A 22,476-nucleotide genomic window follows, 5' to 3' on the forward strand; every position below is an offset into this window, starting at 1 on the left:
TGCATCGACCAGGGTATGAGCTGCTCGCTATTCTTGTGGTTGGTTTTTGCTACCACAATTTTGCGAGCAGTTCTGGCTATAAAATAACCCAGTGACGTGCTCAATGACGCTGCTGTTTTAATTATGCACAGCCATAAAACACCCATTTTGACCTTTAAGCACGCCTGCGATCGGATCTCCACTCCCCGTTTTCAAGCACCTTCCCCTGTTACCACCCACATACGCCTCTTTCTGTCACTCAAATTATCAGGCATTCGCTATTTTGCGAGCACATGAATTTCGACCGCACTGACTGGTTCGCACATGCGTATTACGATCTGTACGCATGCGCAGTTGGGCAAACATCGCTCGGAGCGAACGAGCGGCCGCTTACGAGCGGCTCTGAATCAGGCCCTATGTCCATTCAGGGGTCAATGGAAAATAATTGACTAAATCATCTAAATCATCCTTGATATATCTGCAAATTGCAGCATGATTATAGAGAAATATTTTGGAAAAATAAATGCCACCTTCATCCCTAGTTCTTTGAAGATTTTTTTAGGTTCAATTTTGTTTTTTTATATATTCCAAATTAATTTTCAGAAACCCTCATAACCCTCCTCTCATCTGTTAGTGTAAGGAGAAGTGGAAGGACTTGTAGCGGGTATAGTAACTTAGGGAATATAATAATTTATACAAGATTGTCCATTTCCACAAAAATCTTGGTTAATATAGGGGTAATATTTAGCAAATATGGATTATGAAAAGTTTTAGACAATTGTATGCCTAAGTAAGTGATGCTGGAAGTAGACCACATCAACCCACCCAGGTCAGTATAAATGTATATATATCAAAGAGTATCACAAGAGTTTATAGTATCAAATAATTACCAACTATAATATTCAAAAGTTTCTTTTAGAAAAAAATGTTCTTATTTAAGGTACAGTAGCGGTCCTTTCAGAATTTACGACTAGATCCAAGACAGAATGAATGTCCTGCTTGGGGACATAATGTGAAGAAATCTAGTAGAGTATTTAAGAGGGCAATTTCTGGATTTCAACTTGCACAAATTTAATCAAAGAAACAATCAGTTATTTTTTTGTGTAACAGATTTCAGCAAAACACATGACTTCACAACTATTAAATAAACTGAAACTGAAAATTAAAATTTGATTTAAAGATGGTGAAATAAATAAATAATAGGAAACAAAGGTGTCATCTTACTAAAGAGTAAAAAGTAACCAAAGATTGAATATTTTGCATTATAAACACACAATATATTAATCCTACCCCCACTACGAAGCATGGGTGTCAAATTATAGAAAAGCTTTGCTTTCTACACTTGCCTGCAACATTTCAAGGCAAAATGCCTATTATTTAAATCAATTGATTCACATGGCCTGCTTAATGTAGTTATGAGGACCTGCATTGTGAAGGGTCAGTACCTATGTAACACACTGGTCTTACTAATCATCTTTTCCAAAGTGTCTTTAAATACAAGTGGTCAAATAAGGGAACTGCTGCCCCTTCTACCTTTAGCACCCAGTCCCAGCTGATAGTCCAGAAGCACTATCTAGGTCATGTGGAATTGAAATAAAGCAGAAAGACGTCCATATTATACTTGAAACAACCTTGAAATGTGGATTATTAATAAGGGGAGTGTGACAGAATGGTCTTGCTCTATAATGCTGCCGCACAGTTAATAGTGGTTTTATTGATTTACCTCAGGGTTTCTCTTGCCATCAGGAACAAGTGCACCTTTTCTAGTGCACAGTTGTAAGAGCCATCAGTGCACAGTTGTGAGTGCCATCTATGCACTAGTTGTGAGTGCCATCTGTGCACAGTTGTGAGTGCCATCTGTGCACAGTTGTGAGTGCCATCTGTGCACAGTTGTGAGAGCCATCTGTGCACAGTTGTGAGAGCCATCTGTGCACTAGTTGTGAGTACCATCTGTGCACAGTTGTGAGTGCCATCTATGCACTAGTTGTGAGTGCCATCTGTGCACAGTTGTGAGTGCCATCTATGCACTAGTTGTGAGTGCCATCTGTGCACAGTTGTGAGTGCCATCTATGCACTAGTTGTGAGTGCCATCTGTGCACTAGTTGTGAGTGCCATCTATGTACTAGTTGTGAGTACCATCTGTGCACAGCTGTGAGGGCCATCTGTGCATAGTTGTGCCATCTATGCACTAGTTGCAGAAGAGAAGTCATTGCTGCCAACTCTTCTTCTGGGTTTCAGGTGTAACCTTTGCAACACCTTGTTAAGCTGGGTACACACCAATAGATCATAGAAGTGTATGCAGAATCGATGCAGGGGTGTTAGCCGATAAATGGCCTAAAATGCTCCTCCACCTGTCTAATCAGGATGTTGCATCTTATGTGCTATTTAGTATTTTAGATGCCGGCCTCCCGACCCACAAAGCAACATGCACAGTGAGCTATTTCTAGCTCATTGTTTATGGGGTCACAGAGTGGTCAAGCTGGCTAAACACTACTTTGGCTGATCGGGAGCATTTAACCTGATCAGCCAAGCGACTGCATAGATGTGTACCCAGCTTTACTTGTGACTGTACTGTAGCTGCTTCCTCCTAAAGGGCCCTACACACTAGATGATATTTTGAACAATTTGGCCGATTCTGATGCATCGGAACGACATAAAATGTGTATGCACTATGTGCACGCCGTTGTTCGTCGCATCTTCAGATCTTTTGTACATGCAGGAAGATCTGTCAATCTCATTAAAGTTCTGCAGCAGATCATGCAGTGTGTACGCACTACCGAACGAAGAACAATATGTCGTTTCGACCTCATCGATGTGGGAATCATTTGACTGGCACTCTCTGGACACTCCCCTCCTCCATTTTGTGTCTGGATCATTGGTGGAAAGAGCAGCAGCAAGCAGCATCCAGGTGGAACCACCACACAGCATCTATATCGGTAAGTATATATTCCTGCCTCTATACTGCTGGTGACACCTTGCTGACCACCAATGTGCATGATATGCCACTGACCACCAAAGTGTTTTATCTGCAGCAGACCACCAATGTGTACTATATGACACAAACCACCAGTGTATAATAATTCACTGACCACCAATGTGTATTCTATACCACTGACCACCAATGTGTATTATATGCCACAGACCACCAATGTTACCACCTGCTGAATACCCAGGTTACCTCGTGATGCCCTTTTTTGTAATACTTATTTTCAATTTTGCAGTTCATTTGTGGCTTTCCGGCCAATTCCTTTGTGTGTCATTCACAATCAGAGAGACCTTGGCGTTAATTTACTAAAATGGGAGTTCTATTTAAGAAGTGATGTTGCCCATAGCAACCAATCAGATTCCAGGTATTATCTTCTAGAAGGTGCTAGATAAATGAGAAGAATCTGATTGGTTGCTATGGGCAACATCACTTCTTAAATAGAACTCCCTTCTTAGTAAATTTACCCCCTTGTCTGAGGTATGTTATGTCCATGCATGCACCCCTAATCTACTTTGGGTAAAACACTGCAGACCACCAATGTATATTATATGCAACTGACCACCAATATTTATTATGTAACTGATCAGGGGTGTATCTAGGGGTCCGAGCGCCCCTGGCAAAGTAAGGGATCGGCGCCCCCCTCCTTTTTATAGGAATAATTATACTTTAGAATTAGAACTTAAATAATTGCAAATAAAAACAAAAGTAATCAGTTCTTTAAATATCTAAAACTCTTTATGAAGCTATCTGGGGCTGCTGTGAAGAACAGGCACACAGGAAACGAACTACAGCACAAACTTCTTACCCCGTTACCTTCCTGCTTATCCCCCTTATTGCACTATATGGCCAAAGTAATCAGGGGCTACCAACTTCACTTACTTGGGTTGCAGATTGCTGGCAGGTCTCTGGTGGGCAGGAAGACTGCTGGTCCCTGTCACTGGTAAGCAGGCTGCTGGTCTCCCTAGCTGGCAGGGTGCTGGTGTCCCTAGCTGGCAGGGTGCTTATCTGATCAGATGCAGACTCAGCAAAGGGAAGTAGAATCCTTGTGCAGGTGGAACGCATAGTTCCTTTCTACTTCCCTTCTTGTGTACACGCAGCACAAGTCCACTCACTAGTCACCTAACCCTATACAGGCAACCATTTGTCCAGTAGCCTGTCATTTAAATTTTATCCCACCCCCTACCCAACCTACTTCCTGGACCTCATCCAATCAGCGTGGGGTATGGGGGACAGGTCACAGAGAGGACGGAGACCCTGACAACTTCAAGTACAGTACTGTAATTTATGTTTTTATCACTTTGCTACCTGCCACTGGGATCCATTGTGGGAGGAGGATTTGCTGTGTGATTTAGAAGCTGCTGCCTGTGACTGACTGAGAGAGCAGACGCTGCCAGGTTCTTGCCTGTCTGCTCTAAATCAGTGAGCTCCGCGGCGCAGCTGTACACACAATACACAGAGCAGTCAGGGAGAGGAGGGAGGAGGGGCTCAGGCTGCTCAGCTCCAGGACAGCATGTTCTGTCACTACGCTGCAGATACATTGTTTCACAGTTCACTGACATGAAAAATGAACTAACCAGCCGACGGCTGTGTGTGATAACGCTGAATGGCGCCTCCCCCTTGGCTGGCGCCCCTGGCAAGTGCCATCCCAACCAATACGTAGAAACGCTCCTGTAACTGATCACCAATGTGTATTATATGTCACTGACCACCAATGTTTATTATAAGTCACTGATCACAAATGTGTATTATATGTCACTGACCACCAATGCGTATTATATGCCACTGACCACCAATTTGTATTAAATGCCACAGACCACCAATGTTTATTATATGCCGCAGACCACCAATGATACCACCTGCTGAATATCTAGGTTACCTCGTGATGCCCTTTTTTGTAATACTTCTTTTCAATTTTTCAGTTCGTTTGTGACATCCCGGCCTTTTCCTTTGTGTGTCATTCACAATCAGAGAGACCTTGGGGTATTTTTATCAAAGTTTGTTTTACTTTCGATGATGTTTGTTTTAGCTCACCTCAAATCGAATCAAAATCGAAAGTACAAATTCCTCTTCAAATAACTAATTTACTAAAATTTGATTTTAGAAGCATTTTCTAAATCAAATTCGATTTGGTTCGGTTTGGAACAGTGATTTGCTGTTCAATTTGGCATGTTCATATACAAATCAAACAGAAAATCCCACTTCAAAATGAACTGCAAATCCCTGACTGAATAGTTCTGCTTCATGCTTTCATTTTCAGCATAAGTAGTTAGTTTTGACACAGATACATGCATACATCAGTGAGATGCCTGCATGTATCTTACTGAAACAAGCTTAGAAAGAGTTAAAGTAAAAAAAAAATGATGTAGGGTCCCCGCCTAAAACAGGACAAACCCCAGACTTTTCATTGCCAGTCCTGGTTCTGTAAGTTCAGGGAAAACATTGCGTAGGGTTCCTCCTGTACTTAGTACAACCAGCACTGGGCTCTGATCCTGTCCTGGTTCTGGAATTACAGGGGAAAAACTGCGTAGGGTTCCCCTGTGTTTACAGAAGAACTGCAGGTCCCAGCAAGCCTCCCCCACATACTGGTACTTGGAGAACCACAAGTACCAGCATGCAGGGCATTAAGGGCCCACTGGTACCTGTAGTTCACATGTAAAGAAGTGTTTAAACAAACATAAAAAGTTAAGTAAAGTAAAGTTTTAATACATACATACACACACACACACATATTCACCTACATTACCTGGACTGGTCCGCTTCTCCATGGTCTTGGTAAAACAACAAAATAAATAAACATGAACCACGAACTACGTAACAACCACAATGGTTGTTACCTCCTGAATTAAGAGCTCAGACATGGCTCTAGCCTTTACAGTGCCGTATTTGAGCATTTATTGTCTGAGAGAGGTCAATTGAAGTCAATGGTGGGAACCGCAGAATGAACTTTAATAACCCTGTGGCTCTCCATTGACTACAAGAAAGGGAGCCATTCTTTGGCTAAGAGAGGTGGGGACTGACCTCTCTCAGCCATTGAATGCTCAGATATGGCTCTACAAAAGTAGGAGCCGCATCTGAGCTCTTCATTTGGGAGGTAACAACCATCGTGGTTGTTACCTAGTTTGTGGTTTGTGTTTATTCGTTTTCTTGTTTTACCAAGACCATGGATGCCTACGGGGAAAAGCGGACCAGTCCCGGTAATGTGGGTGAGTATGTGTGAGTGTGTATGTATGTATGTATTAAATACTTTCACAGTGTGTGTGTATTGTGTTTATTTAAACATTTCTTTACAGGTGAACTACAAGTAACAAGGGCTCTTAATGCACCACATGCTGGCACTTGTGGTTCTCCAAGTACCAGCATGCAGGGGAGGCTTGCTTGGACCTGCAGTTCTACTGTAAAGACAATGTTTATACACTTCTTTTTTTTACACAACACTTACACTATCAACCCACCGCCCAGAGTTGTGGGGATAGCCCCAAGCTATCAGCCTAGGCCTTTTATTGGGGGGGTCCCCAAATCCCTTGGGCTGACTAGTGGTCAGGGCTGATGCTGTGGCTGGGGGGCCCGGTGAAAAAGTTCCCCTGGCTGTGGCATCAGTCACCTGCTAGAAAGTGTCTGGTGCCGGTCCAGGAGATTACAGGGGAACCCTACGCATTTTTTCCCCTGTAATTCCAGAACCAGGATAGGATCAGAGCATAGTGCTGGTTGTGCTAAGTACAGGGGGAACCCTACGCAATTGTTTCCCTATACTTACAAAACCAGGACTGACTATGAAAAGTTTGGGACTGGTCCTGTTTTAGGGGGGGACCCTACATCATTTTATTTCTAATTTTAACTCTTTCTAAGCTTTTTTCAGTAAGATACATGCATACATCAGTGAGATGCCTGCATGTATCTGTGTCAATCCGACCTGCTCATGCTAAAATGAAAGCACAAAGCAGGTCTATTCATTTGGGGATTTGAAGTTCGATTTTGTGTTTGATTTCAAATCGATTAATAGTAAATAAGGGATTTGTGTGTTGGGCTATGTAAAAGTACCGATGTTTTTCTGATGTTCTATTTTGAGTGCGATTTGAGTAAAATTCTTTTTTAAGTTTGAGTTTACATTCAATTTGGCCTTTAGTAAATATCCAAATGCAAAATCGAATGAAAATTAAATAAAAGTCAATTGTCAAATCACACTAAAAGCAAAATGAAACTTTAGTAAATTTACCCCCTTGTCTCAGGTATGTTATGAACATGCATTCACACCTAATCTACTTTGGGTAAAACACTGCAGACCAACAATGTTTCTTATATATCACTGATCACCAATGTGTATTATATGCCATAGACCACCAATGTGTATTATAACTCACTGACCACCAATGTGTATTATATGCCACAGATCACCAATGTGTTTTATACAGTATGCCACAGACCACCAATGTGTATTATATGCCACAGATCACCAATGTGTTTTATATGCCACAGACTACCAATGACCCTGCTAAATGCCTAGGTTACCTAGTGATGTCTTTTTTTGTAATACACTAATTCTTCTTTTCAATTTTCTAGTTAATTTCTTGCTTTCCGGCCTTTCTATTGTGTTTATTCACAATCAAAAAGTTCATGTGTCAGGTATGTTATGTCAACGCATGCTCCCCTAATCTACATTGGGTAAAACACCCCAGACCAACAATGTTACTTAAACATGTGCATACATATATATTGCACCCTATTGAACCTGGTGTAATGTTGACTAATAAGATCATTGGAATGGGTATGAAATACCGCAGGCCATGCGGTATTTCATACCCATTCCTTTAGCAGATTACAGCAAGATTCCTGTCAGTGGCAGCCCGACATGAGCAGAGTTCGGAGCAGTGGAAGCCCGACAGCGCTGGAAATCCAGATTGTGGATAGGTGAGTATCTACTACCCTAACCCTAACCCCCCTAACCCTAACCCTCCTTAGGGGTGCCTAACCCTAAGTTCCTCCCCAAGTTCCTAACCCTAATCCCCCCTCTAAGTGCCTAACCCTAACCACCCAATTCCCCGCTGCCTAAACCTAAGTCCCCCGGGGGGGTGCCTAACCCTAAGTCCCCCCCCGTGGGTGCCTAACCCTTACCCTCCCTCCCCCTAGCCTAACCCTAACCCTCCTGGGGGAGTGCCTAACTCTAAGTACCCCCCGGGAGCCCTAAACCTAACCCCCCCCGCGGCTGTCCACTCGCGGCACCCGGCATCACTACGATCGGGATGCCGGGCGTCTACATCTAGACGCCCAGCATTTCACCCTTGCCGGGATATGACAGTCGGGAAGCCGGCTGCCGGTATTTAGGCAGTCGGCTTCCCGATTGCATACCGATTCATTCACACACTGGGCCTAATTCAGACCCGGTTGCAAGCGCTCGCAACTGGGTCGATGGTGGCCCAGAGCACATGCGCACGATGGAGCCGGCTCCGTTGTGCGCATGCACGAGACCCAGGTAGCAACGGGCAATCCGTCACTCCAGGTCTCGCACCAAAGGGGGCGTGCTGTCGATGTTGAGTGACAGCACGCCCCCTTTGGTGGGCAGGCCGGGGGGGTGGCTGCCCAGATGGAGGCGTTCCCATGAGAACGCCTACCGTTTGGGGCGGCCCCACTAACATCACAAGTGATGTCAGTGGGAGAGATTCCGGCTCTGTTAGAGCCGAAATATCTCTGGGGCTTGTGGCCATGAGACCCTACCACAAGGGTCTCGTCGCAAACCCGATGGTCGCAATGGTCTTGACCATCGCGACCATCATCCTGGCAGTGACCTTTGCGTGAATAAATATTGTTTTGTTTTGAGGCACTTTTAATTATATGCATATTAAAACTTTATTTAAAAAAAAATTACTTTATTTAAAAAACATAAAAAAAATTAAACAACTCTAACAACATTAAAACCAGTAAAAATATATCCAAACACCATTAAAACCAGTCAAAATATATACAAGCTTTTGAAAAAAGGTTTTTTTTTTTTTTTATTATTATTTTTAAAGGACCCCGTTGATGGGAGCCAGGCCAAGTGTCCAAAAATCTGCCCACCCCCTTACTGGGGGTAGCCAGACAGCGATTTGTAGTCTGTGTTTTATTGATTTCAAATTTTTCTTTGCAATGAGTTCCTGTATATACTAATATTTTTTTTAATGGTAGATATGGCTATGGACAAAGACCATGAATTCTGGACAGGGTTTATTGACCTTTACAGGGAGGAGGAGTGTCTGTGGAGAGTGAAGGTGAGCGACTACTCCAGCAAAAAAATAGAATGCTGCCCACCATGAATTAGCAGATTACAGCAAGAGTCACCACAGAATCCATAATAAAGTTCAAATATGTCCTCTCTAGTTTATTTAAGACAGTCTTCCTGCCATGGCACTGTCTCTACTCCATTAAAATAGGTCAGGTATTCCTCCCTGAATTGTTTTGCATGTACAGTGCCTGTTTCACAAACCCCTGCTGCTGCCACAAACAATTATCGATCCAAGTCTTCTGCCTGCTGTGGGTCATCTGGCATAGCTGTGCCAGTTGTCCTTTGCTGGATGGTTTTCCACCTTAGAAAATTATGCAGGACATAGCATGCCAAGACAACTCAGTCTATATTGTCCCCACACAAGTTGATGGCCGTGTGGAAGATTCATTAGCAATTTCTGAGGATGCCAAATGCCTTCTCCACAATACGGCGTGCCCTGGACAGCCTGTAATTGTTGATACAATTTGCCTTCATCAGCCCCCTTTGTGCAAAGGTCTCATCAGCCACAAATTCAAAATTTAGGCCGTGCTTCATTTTCTCAACACACAGCAAGTTAAGGCTCTTGGAGATGATCTTATTGCAGAAAGCCATCTGTTTGAAGGACCCACCATCTGAAGCACGACGATATTTGTCAACATCCACAAATTCGTAGTTCACATTCATCACAGCCATCAGAACCATGCTAAAGAATCCCTTGTAGATGTAGTAATAGGATCCAGTGTTGGCAGGTGGGGGTTATACACACATGTTTGCCATCTATAGCTCCCTCACAGTTAGGGAAGTTCCACCTTCATTCAAATTCATCAGCAATGCTTTTCCATTCCTTTATAGTTGTAGGGAACTAGGATTAAAAAAAATGGTTATGCTAAACTTTTATTTTTGTTACAGTCTTTAACCCCTGATCTGGACATTGAGGTCACCCAAGACCTCAGTGCCATCATGGAGAGTGAGGGTGAAAGCTTTACCCAAGCAAGACCACCAACCCCCAAAAACCAGCCACAAACTAGTACCCCTGCATATCAATTTCTGCAAAAGGCTGAAAAGCCCACTCGACCAATTTGACATCCTAGCCTCACATTTGGGAAGTGCTATGCATCAAATGGTCCCGGATCAAGAGCTACAATTTGAGAGGCTGACTTGTGGGAAAAGAGGCCAACTAATGCCACATAATTTTATAAGTTAGTCTCAGTACCACCCAATTGCCCCTCCCACTAGAATGATGTCTCCAACCCCATCAAATCCTACTCCCCCTCCCACCTATCTGTCCACATCTTCTACTGACATTTATAGATCCTAAATGGAGGCAGAGGATGACCCTCCTCAGTTTTATAATTTTAAGAAGTGTGTTATATTTTTGTACCGCAATTATCTTCAAGTCTTATAATTTCCAATATCTACTCTATGATATATGATGTTTCTGCTGCTTTTTTTACTAGGTCAATAAATTCATGAAGGGTTGATTGATGTGCTGCAATTTGCGATTACAGCACATGTTTATTGACCTTTTCAAATCAGTGCCACAAGCACCATATATCATAGAGCACCAAAGTTATTGGGACTGATAAAACTTGTTGGTAATTTTGTTATAATGTTGTTTACATAATAATATATGCAGATACTATTTGTGGTTAAATGTGCATATATTTTACTAGATCCATATTTTGTGGTCTATTTATTTTTATACAATTTAAAATTTTATGAATATTTATGCATATAGTTTTCAATAAAATGTGCAAATGTTTAAATTTGTATATGTATGTTGAGTGATATTTTAATACAAGAAAACATCCAGCCCTGTTTTAAGGTACATAGGGCCTGATTCAGCACGGATCGCAACAGCGAACGCAGATGGCCGATTATTGCACACTGCATATACATCACAGTGTGCATGCACGAATTGAAAACTGCGATCACACTGCATAATCGCAGAGCATGGAAAGCCATCACAGAGTGAGTGACAGGTAGTCATTGTTTAGGGGTGGTGATGGCAGGGTGGTCATAGACAGGCAGGTGTGACTGTCCGTTTCATGGGCATGCATAAATTAGCCACTGTGATGGCGTAGTTTCTCATAGTGTACTCACTGCATGCAGAAAGGTTAGCAATTTCTGAGTAAGTTCTGACCTGTTGTTATTGTGTGTGAGGATCCGATGTTACTCGATGTTACCGATCTTTTTGCAGACTTGTAGGGTATTTAGGATGTGAGATAGGGAAAGTGGGCATCCTTAAGTTGGCCTGCGACGACTTTGCGTTTGCAATTTTAGCATATTTCCTCAGCAGACCTGCGTGCATAATCACAGCCGCATTAGTGATATGTGCTGAATTAGGCCAATAGTTTCTACATTTCTAATTTAAAAGAAAAAAAAATCTTGCACAACACATAAATGTGTTTCTTACATTAAAGTACTGCTGGTTCAGGACAGTAATGATGGCTTTGTAGGTCTCTGGTATGATGATGCCCAAAGCTCGCAGGGAGATGAGGGAGCCAAACTTCAGGTCAGCAAGGGATCTTCCTGTAGCCAGGTTCCCCAAGGTAGCAATCAGCCTCTCCTCAGCAGAAATGGCCCTCCACAACTTGGTATTCTGCCTCTGGATGTAGGGAGTCACCAGATGCAGCAACTCCTGGAAGGTAGCATCATTCATGCGCAGCAAGTTGCGGTAATCATCTGGATTGTTCTCCCGAGTCTCCATAAGTAGTGGCATGTGAGAGAGAGAGAGACTCCCCATTGTCCAGCATGATCTCAGGCCTCTCCTATTCTGAGTCCTCTCCCTATGAGCTAACACCACAGCTGCAACATATGATACCATAACCCTATAGCAAAAAGTATCCATCACAAGAGAATACACTTTTTTAAGCCAGTCAAAAAAAAGCAGAGCAGTCAAGCAATATACACCATTCAGCAGGTATACACCAAGCCTCACTAGTCACAGAGCAGAACTGCAGAGAGCTAAAATGGCGCCAGCTTTATATACCCTGTAGATAGTACAGCCCATTATTTAAACTTTGTAGAAATCTTTAAGATGGTTGTCAGGTGTTTTGGAAAGCACATATTATATCATTAATGATCTAACGATTTGGAAGTCGTTAACGATGCATTATATATCGCTTGGACGTTGGTAAGATTGCACAGTGTGTATGCACTAGATCGTTTGCCCGGAAGTTCAGGGGGAATCTTTGACGACATTGCATCATTTGCAAGTTGTCTAGTGTGTACCTAGCTTAACTAATCTATTTACTTAGGATGGGAAGTAATAAAGACAAAGGGCTCTATTTATTAAGTCTTACTAAAATAAAGTGAAAAAGGGTATTTTCACACTCTTTTCACATTATTTTAGCAGAGTGTATCACCTACAGTTACTAAAGGGCAATTGGAGTAGAATTCATAAAATTCTACTCCAAACCCTAATTATCACATATTTTTAGTAAGCAGATCACATTTCCCATAATTGTAATGGGAAATGTGATCTGGCCAAAGTTACTAAAAATAAATTGTGAAAAAATACAGAGGGGAAGCCCTGTGATAATAATGCCACCTGGACATGGCATTTTCCAGGGTTTCTCCTGGTTCCCTGACTCCTGCTCTGCTCTAACAGGCAGAGCTGAGCCTGGAGCCACCCACAGTGATCAGCTATTTTGTCTAAACAAACCACAAACTGATCGCTGCAAAAAATAACAACACTTACCTGCATCCAGGGTGATCGCTGCTACTGTGATGTCCTCCCCGGGGCTCCGGTCATCTGGTCTCTCGGCTCCTGCACTGTGATCCTGGTCAGATGCTGCATAGAACAGCTGACCGGGGTTTCACAGTACAGGATGGAAGACCAGCTAACTGGAGCATTGGAGGACATCACCATGCACCGATGACCGGAGGTAAGTGAAAGTCGCGGTCGTAGGGGGGTATAGTGTAGCCAGTGAGTGCATGCACGGCACCTTCTCACTGTATTTTTTGCAAAAAATACAGTGACAAGGCTGCGGAAGGGATTCTCAGGGACAGAGCTTTATCGCAAGCTGCAGAGGATTTTTGATAGATCCTTGTGATATTACCTAAATTCTCAATATCACACTACAATCTGCATGTCAAATGTGGACTGTAGTAAATAACGCCCACAATGTGGCCAAAACTCCAAACACTGACATTTGCTTACCCTATACATGTCCTCTAAGTTATATTTTTCTTTTCAGCGGCTGCCCCCTTCACACCACTAGCAAAACTGTCTGTTCTGGTAATGGTTCATTTTCTCACTGCTGACCATGATCAAACCCCAGTGACAGTGCCTCTGTCTCGCACAAACCTCTATCTAACACCACAGCCATCCATAGGGGTAAATATTCCTGATTTGAGCCTATGATTTATTGCAAGTTCCCCTTCTCTAAAAGTTTTTGACACAATGTGGCAGATCAATTGGGGCCTGCTAGTCCTGAACAAAGCCAGCCACCAGCACCAGTGATGGGTAGGAGAATGTGTTGAGGTCCCCTGCTCTCCCACAAAAAAAACATACCTATATTAATGAATTATCCATGACCATAAAACTACCATGAAGAAACACCTTGGGAATGGAGAAACGCTGGTGAATTCTATACTATACTGGTTTCCTGTCACACAGCACCAACTCTATCAGTCTTTGGTGGGATCAAGATAATGAAATTAACATGATATGCAAACTTTTTTAAATCAGTGTTAGAAGGAATGACATGAGACGGGACCCTTGGACCCTGTGAGGAAGAGGCAGCTCTGCTCCTTACAGTCTCTTGTTTATTGCTAAATGTAAATAAAACTTAATATAAATCTATTTGCCCATTATGCCCCGATGCACTGTCCTGAAGACCTCCAACCCTTGGTGCCCCAGTATGCCACCACTAGTGCCTCAATTAGTTACCCCTTCTGTGCCCCAATTGGCTGTCCCCCACCCCCACTTGTCCCCCGATCCAGGACTTCTATTGTAACCTCTCTCCTGGTGCCCAAAACCCCCCAGTGCTCTGATCAGCTCCCCCTTCACTGTTTCCTGATCACCTCCTCTTATGGTTGCCCTGGTCACTGCGGCCTCTCTCTGCCCACACCCCCATGGTGCCTGTTCAGCTGTTGTACCATTTGTTCACTGATCCACCTTGCTGGTGCCCCAAATTTATCTCCACACCCCCTCAAACTCCAATCAGCCCACCCTAGTGCCAGTATCAATTCTCCACTGGAATGCATTCAGTAAGTGGCAGGATATATCGATCCACAATGCAATGTTTGATACATCCCATCCTTAATCAGAACTGCATGGTATAAGACAGGGGATGCAGTCCGAAAGCCGACGGTCACAATGCCGACTGCCGGCTTCCAGACTGTCAAATCCCGGCAAGCGTCTAATGACAGGCGTCAAAATCCCGACGCCTGTCATTAACCCTTTCACTGCTTAAAGTTTTCTCACTCCTGTGCTGAGTCCATTTGACAACTTTTGTGCTCATGAAATCATGACATTAATGTCACTATTTTTTATACAGTACCAAAACAAATTAAACACTTATTTTGTTTTTCTTTTCAAAAGACATGGCAACTTGAAAAAATACCTTTAACACCATTAATTGTTTTGCTTCTTCTAACATGTCAAAAAGAAAATATAACCAAAAAAGCTAAAAAAGTTTTTATTTGTTTTTCTCTGAAAATATAGGCTTTTTCTTTAAGTCTGAAGACAATTCAACCCCAAGGCTTTCGAAGAATGATTCCCAGTTTGTACATGGTGTTTGTCCCCTTTAAGCTTTCCTGTCTTGAATTTCAGTGATATTCCATATCCTATTAGCCAATAGTGAAGGATTTTGTGTGTGATAAAGTCAGGCTTCACTTACCAGCCTGCCTCTTTGTTCCAGAATCTTCTCCCTTCCTCCCACCCCTTTATCGTTTTTTGTCTGTTTTCATTTCGTTATTGGTTTGGCTGCTTTTGCCTTAGTGGCGATTAAGAAGGGCACTGTTGCTGGTTTATAAAGTGTTATGGGTGCGCTCTCCTTGTGAAAATGTTTGTTTTTTATACTGTATGCCCTGCTGGGCAAGGCAACACCATCTAACTGGATGGGTCAATCCTTGTAAGGGTTTAGGGAGAGCTGTGTATCAGCAAATGTTTATGTGTGAGTTAGGTTCAGTTGTTCATTGATGTCCATATGAGCTACTATACCTTCACCTACCTTACCCCTTTTCCCTTCAAATAAATGGTCAATAATAATTGATCCCTTAAATGCCATGTATACATATGTATATATGTATAAATATTAGGGATGTGTGCGAACTCCCATGTTTTGGTTTTGGATCTGTATCTCCTTCAAGGTGTTGGATCTGGAGTTGGTTTTACAAAACCACCCTTGAGTGGTTTGGTTTTGGATCTGTATTTTCTTTCCAAAAAAATTATATAAACAGCTAAAACCAAATAATTTGGGCCGTTTTTTGTTCCTACAGTAATATTAACCTTAATAACAATCTTTTTCAGGCATTTCCAGCCATTTTTAACTACCTCACAGCTCACAATATTGATTTCTCTATTTTTCACCAATATAGGCCAAAGGCCGCAGCGAGCTGGCTGGCTAAAGTAAGCAACAGAGCAGCAGCACAAACGCACGACAGTTTAAAAAAATATAGGACATCTATGAAACATTGTCACACAGCAGTGGCAGACAGGATGGCAGTTTAATAAACTATAATAATGTCAGTCAGCAGTGCCCCAAATTGTGCAAAATGTAAAGAAAAGAGGTGCAAGATGGAATTGTCCCTCCCATACACTCTTATGTGGGATATTAAAAAGGACATTTTAACAAACCAAGCACTTTAGCCACTAGGACTGACACTTTTGTGGTTGAACTCCTTGGTTTGTTTGGGCCCCCACAAAACATTTTTTGGAAGGACTAACTTCAATTATTAAGGAGGAGGTTGATGATGAGGGTGGTGATGAAGGAGATTGCATGTGCTGGTCCAAACTGCTGGTAACTGATACTGAACTGCTTGTTATTAATTTACAAATTATTATAAATTTGTTAAGCAAATTGCATGAACTCGCTGCAAATGACGTAACAGGGAGGAGGTGCCTAGATGGTTAACGTCCCTTTCTCTGCTAACTTTGGCTTTACAAATGGAACAGATGCCTTCATAATGGTTTTCAGAATTTAGATTAAAATAATTCCACACCCAAGACATGGCTTTTCTGGCTTTCTTTTTATCACAAGCAAGAACTGCTGCCACTGGTGGGTGATTTGCGTAAACAACATCCTCATCATCAACATCCTCATTAGCATCAGATAGGACACAAATGTTCCCCTCATCCTGCTTTTGCACTTCCTCCACACTATCATCATGATTTTCTATCATTTCACCATCTAATACTAGCACAGCCGTCATGGCGTAAGTGATCCGCTGTGCAACTGGGTGACAGCTGTTATACTTACTTCCTCTATCAAAGGATTGTGTAATAGTCAATTTTTTTTTTACATTACTACTAGTAGTAGTCTTCTTGGTCCCTTTATGGGAAGAAGATCCACCCCCAGCAGCAGCATCAGCAGCAACAGGTGTAGCACAGAAGGATCCTTCTGAGGAATCACTAATAGGAGAGGAGTCAGTCATGCTTATGAAATTGGATGCAGCAGGACTACTTTCAACCACGATTGAGGATGTTGATGATGCAGGTGTTGGTGGTGGAGAATGCAGGTACTTGGATCTAACAGAGAGAAGGGAGCAACTAGGTGAAGCTGGACTAATTGCTACGTCTTTAGCCAAACTTTTTGAATTTTGCAAACACTTTGGAATTTGATAAATTTTCTGCAAGTGATGTAACAGGGAGGAGGTTCGTAAATGGTTAAGGTCTTTACCTCTTCTCACTCTTGCTTGGCAAATGTTACAGATGGCTTGACAACCGTTGTTCCGGATTTGTGTGGAAATAATTCCACACATGACAAGTGGATCTTTTTGTATTTTGCCCCGACATGACAACAATGGGTGTTTTCATACCATGGGCAACAACTGTTGCCTGATTTACACAAATGTCATCCTCATCATCAACATCCTCATCATCCTTGTTAGTGCCAACTACAGAAATATCCTTCTCATCCTCCTGATGCAATTAGACAGAAGCATCTTCGACTTCTATGTCTGCATGTTGACTTGTGCTGCTCAACCCCACATTTGCAGAGGGCACACAAATGGTGGAAGGAGGATCCTCTATAAGTATAGTATTAGAAAGGTCAAACTCACACATGGCAAATGCTGACACACTTGGACTCTCCTTGGGGATCTGTGACTTTTCCGAGCACACAGTTGGTTCATGTGCTTTAGCGATTTCAATTTTTTTGACACTTCTACAGGGAGAAGGGCTTACGTCATCATAAGATGCAGAACCACCAGTGATAAATAAAGGCCAAGGCTTTATCCCTTGCTTGCCACTTCGTGTAGTAAATGGCATATTGCCAATATTTTGTTTCTCTGCAGCTAACTTAGCTTTTAATATTTTATTCTTTAACACTGTAAAACATTGCTTTTTTATTTTGACTTAAGCCCTTGAGCATCAGCCTTCATAGATGATGTTGACAGCCTTGCATCATCATCATGACTGCTGGCAGCAGTTGCTAGACTGGTTTGTGGTTCCTGCTCTCCTCTCATTTGATCATCCTCCACATCAACAAACTGAAGGTGCCCATCCACTAAGGGCATTAAGTTGAGGAATTGAACGATAACAATATCGCGATTGTTCAATCGTTCATAACTCGTTTGCAAATCATTTGTAAAAATGTCTAAAATGACCAGCGATGCTCGCTCCCACTGGTCGTTTAGACATCTATCATCGGGCAAACATGCTGGACAACCTGACATTAACGTCAGGTACAGCATGCTTGCAGATGATTGATGTGCCTACACTGAACGACTGCTCATTAAGTGAAGGCACATCACAGGCTGACAAACAACTGCACGATTACAAATGTAATCGTGCAGTTGTTTTGAGGTCTGCTAGTGGATGGGCAGCTTTACACTGTGGTCTGACCGGCAGTGTCACGAACAATATTTTTTTTTAAACTGAGGAAGAGCACCCCTGAATGAGGCAACAGCCCCTTGATGAACAACACAGACAGCACCCCTTTTTTATGGACAATAAAGCACCCCTACCAGGTGCAGACAGACCACCTGCAGAGTCACAAATACATGGACGATAAACTGCGGCAGTGTCACCATACAATAATAGTGCAACTAAGTTGCTAGCGCACACACACAAACAAAAGCAATTTTTTTTAAACTGGGGAAGAGCACCCCCAATTGCCAGAGCACCCCCCCTGGACAACACAGCACCCCTTTATGGACTGCAGCCTTAGCCTGATGGACAGGACAAAAACACTGCAGAAGCCACAGTTATTTGATAGGACAAGTGACACAGCAGCTGCAGCACTCACTGTAGGAAGCCCCCATTTATATACTGTGGCCTAAGCCCCTATATGGACAACACAGCAGCATCCTTCAGGCCGAGACTTCAACTTGACACACACACTGAGTGACTGACAGTGACTGACTACGTCTGCTAGATTCTCTTTCTACAGCAGGAGTTAAAATGGCACAGATCGCAGGGACCTTTATATTATCCAAAACCCGTGAGAATCTGACAGCTGGAGGATGACATTGTTATGAAAGTGTCTCACCAGAAGAGCAGGATACTTGGCCTGACATGCAATGTGTAGCCTTCCAGGAGGGCAGGATAACTTGGCTAGATGAGTAGCCTGCCAGGAGAGTAGGATAACTTGGCTAGATGTGTAGCCTGCCAGAAGAGCAGGATAACTTGGCTAGATGAGTAGCATGCCAGGACGGCAGGATAACTTGGCTAGATGAGTAGCTTGCCAGGAGGGCAGGATAACTTGGCTAGATGAGTAGCCTACCAGGAGAGTAGGATAACTTGGCTAGATGTGTAGCCTGCCAGGAGGGCAGGATAACTTGGCTAGATGTGTAGCAGCAGGCAGAGATTGTACAGGTGCAAAAGTACAGTCCGGTTACACACAGTGTGGCTGAGGAAGCTGTAGCTGCCGCTAAAACAGAGGAAACATGGACACTGAGGCTAAAGCCTGTGTTCACTATGTGCAGCTTGTGGACGGTGAGAAAACAGCTAGCTAAAGCCAGACAGAACAAAGTGGTATAACAGTCTGAATAAACGAAGCTACCTGCTGAAGCCTGGACAAAGGCAGCATGGAGGGAGGCGGAGAGTCGTGGATTGGAACAGCAGCTGGAGTACAAATTGTACCAGAGAGTAGATAGTGCAGCCAAGCCGAGCGGTCAGGGGAAACACTATAACCAGTGAGGCAGCATGAATCTGGAAGCTACAAACAGGTGGAGCAGCCAATCAGCAGCATCTGGGAGTATACGTCACTCCCTTTGGCATCCCCGGCGCTTAGTTACCAGCAGACCAGGATTCTGTATATTGTGAGCCAGTGTAAGCCCAGAGCCAGAAGGAAGCAAGCTGCTGCCATGGCTTGTGACAGCCGTTTTGCCTCGTTTTGAGATCCGAGTCAAGTGGGAAAACCCGAGCCTACAGTAGCTTGGTTCTCACCTCGGATCTGGAAGTTCCGGTTCTCTGAGAACTGGACCAGCTCATCAAAAATAAAATTAGGTTCTTGATTTGGTAAATACAGTATTAATCATCCTTTCCCAAATTGCAAAGAGCAAGATTCTGGGTTAGATTCCGAGTCCGACGCAGATACAGGCGCGGCTGCATCTTTGCCGCGGCCAATTTTGTTCATAGTGACACATCCACCTGCAGCTATGCTAATCCATATCAGCGCATCTTTAGATGCACCATTGTATGCACCGTCGAAACTTGCACCAGCCCTTTGACAGACATAGTTTCTCCGTCTCAGCATGGCGAGCTGTATCTTTAGATGCAGCTGCTGTCAAGAACATACCCATGTCTGCCTAGCCACCCACCCGTTACCTCCCAGGGTTGCCCAATAAAATCCACACTCCCTGTATAAGGCACACAGTGACGAGCATTAACCCTTTCAGCATTGCAGAGACATGGATAAGGAATGATCTTCTTGATTCATCTATAATGAGACCCTCATACCAGAGTACACCCAATGAAATTGATCAATCAATTTGTCTCTATTGCAGTGGTACATAGTTTTATTAAAACATCAGATTTAAAAATCTTAAAACATCTTACATCACACATAAATCATGGCCTTTGTGGGTCAGATGTAATTACACCTTGCTGTCACCCCTGGAGGGGGAGAGCTCATTCACAGCTCGTTCAGCCCATTTGGTCCCAGTAATGTGATACATTAATGGAACCAAAGTGGGCCAAACAAAGGCAACGAATTAAAGAAATTCCAAATTCACAAATACTATGACAAATTAAATTTTCCTCCTGCACCCAAAAATATGTAAAGGCAGAATCCTGAAAGCTCCCATTTTAACAGTTACCGAGGAATAAAGGCAATTTTGTATGGTTTCGGGAAGTTCCCCAGTCCAGATACATTTGGAGTAATGTCCAGTTCTTCCTGTGGCACAGGGGACTTCAGGTTAAAATTTTGCAGTAGGGTGGTAATGAAGAGGAATAGTTCCATTCGTACTAGGGGCTCACCGAGGCAGATTCTCTTTCCTAAGAAGTGTGAGGACATAGCAGTAAGTGATAAGTGTCACACATGATACTATAATAACTTAACTCAATTTTGGAAGTGAGAACTTTCACTAACACTCATTAATTTGCAGTAGGACAAAAACAAAGGCAAAATCTAACTAATATATATTAAATAATTATACATCACAAATTTAAAATTTCCATACAGAGGTAGTGTAATAAAATAGTGGAAGTAGCATCAATGTATTGTAATCCAGGCCAGTTATTTAGACTCATTTAGGCTAATTTGCAAAAGTTGTCTGTAGGTGTAAATTGTGCATTAAACCATAGTAATTATAGACAGATAAAAGCTAACTGATTTGTTGCTGTGATTCAGTGCAGAATGTGCACCAAAATGCAATGTTGGTACATGTACATCATCCATATAAGTTTTCATCTCCTAAAGGATACATGTTTCAGTACCTCCCAAATTTTCTTCTAATTGATAAAATATCAGTAACTTCAGCAAATCTATTCTTAAATTGCATCTTATTACAATACTTATTTGAATTAATTGGCTGTTTGACAATGTAAAAGCCTGCAAATATGCTATATAGAGATGTCTTTTACTAGGGTCAAAGAATCAATTCCATTCAATTCTTATCTGCTGTCGGTCTGTGTGTAAATTGGAGGGTGGATACAACAATTTCACTGTGGTGCAAAGTACTTATGATATAGGACTCTATTTATTAACATTATTTTTACTAAAATAAAGTGAAAAAGGGTGTTTTCACACCTTTTTCACATTATTTTAGTATCACCTATAGTTATTACAGGGCAATTGGAGTAGAATTCATAAAAATTCTACTTCAACCCCTAAGTCCTGTGCTAATAACGCCACCTGGAGGTGGCGTTATCCAGGGTCTCCCCCAGCTACCGGACTCCTACTCTGCTCTAAAAGGCAGAGCAGAGCCCGGAGCCGGTCCCTGTGATCAGCTGTGTGGTCTAAACAGACCGAAAGCTGAAACACTGCAAAAAAAAAAAAGTAAAAACAAAAAAATTAATTTACCTGACTCCAGGTGACTGGTGGTCAGGGCTCCGGTGATGACTCCCCTCTGGTTAGCTGGTCTCCCATGCTGCACTGCGGCCCGGTCATCAGGTGATTGGGTCCCAGTGCAGTATGGAAAATCAGCTGACTGGAGGCATGGAAGACATCACCGGAGCACCGATGACTGCAGGCAAGTGCTATTAAGGGAGGGTGGGTCGGGGGGGTCCGTGATCGTGGGGGCGGGGCTTCATGTCAGGGGCGGGGCTCAGCGCCGGGGGGGTAGCAGCGGTGGCCGGCACTAGTCACGGTATTTTTTTGTGAAAATATCATGACTGAAATGCGGAGGGGATTCGCAGGGACAGAGCTTTCTCGCAAGCTCTGTTCTTGAAAGGGATTTGTAGTAAATCCCTGCGATATTCCCTGAATTTGCAATGTGAATTCAGTTGATAATATCACACTACAATCTGCATTACAAATGCGGATTGTAGTAAATAGAGCCCATAATCTAAGAGATCCAGTTTTGTTTCAAAAATCCAGCAAATCTTTTTGTATAATTTATAGTCTATGAATAGAGCTGGAATGTCAGTCAATTCATTCTGTGGTATGACTGAGCAAAATGCAGAATTAGATTATTGTTACATTGAACAGAGTGTAGGATA

The 22,476-nt window shown here is 42.8% G+C and overlaps 3 protein-coding genes across 3 annotated transcripts in view; 1 reads left to right on the forward strand and 2 right to left on the reverse strand.

The window, feature by feature from the left end:
- LOC148518783 (cytochrome P450 2C23-like) overlaps positions 1–4,039 on the reverse strand; it is a 46,142-nt gene extending 42,103 nt beyond the window's left edge. The window contains exon 1 of the mRNA XM_088477114.1: positions 3,845–4,039. The gene's annotated coding sequence lies outside the window, so the exon portion shown is untranslated. The remainder of the gene's footprint in view (positions 1–3,844) is intronic.
- The window catches only part of LOC148518781 (cytochrome P450 2C23-like), a 395,981-nt gene that overhangs the window by 148,088 nt on the left and 225,417 nt on the right, over positions 1–22,476 (forward strand). The gene's annotated exons all lie outside the window — the stretch shown is intronic.
- The window catches only part of LOC148518784 (cytochrome P450 2G1-like), a 50,934-nt gene continuing 49,087 nt past the window's right edge, over positions 20,630–22,476 (reverse strand). The window contains exon 9 of the mRNA XM_088477121.1: positions 20,630–20,811. Coding sequence (XP_088333247.1) covers positions 20,630–20,811 — 182 coding nt within the window. The remainder of the gene's footprint in view (positions 20,812–22,476) is intronic.

The sequence above is a fragment of the Taudactylus pleione genome, unplaced genomic scaffold, assembly GCF_031769625.1.
Source record: "Taudactylus pleione unplaced genomic scaffold, aTauple2 ptg000199l, whole genome shotgun sequence".
NCBI classification, from domain to species: Eukaryota; Metazoa; Chordata; class Amphibia; order Anura; family Myobatrachidae; genus Taudactylus; species Taudactylus pleione.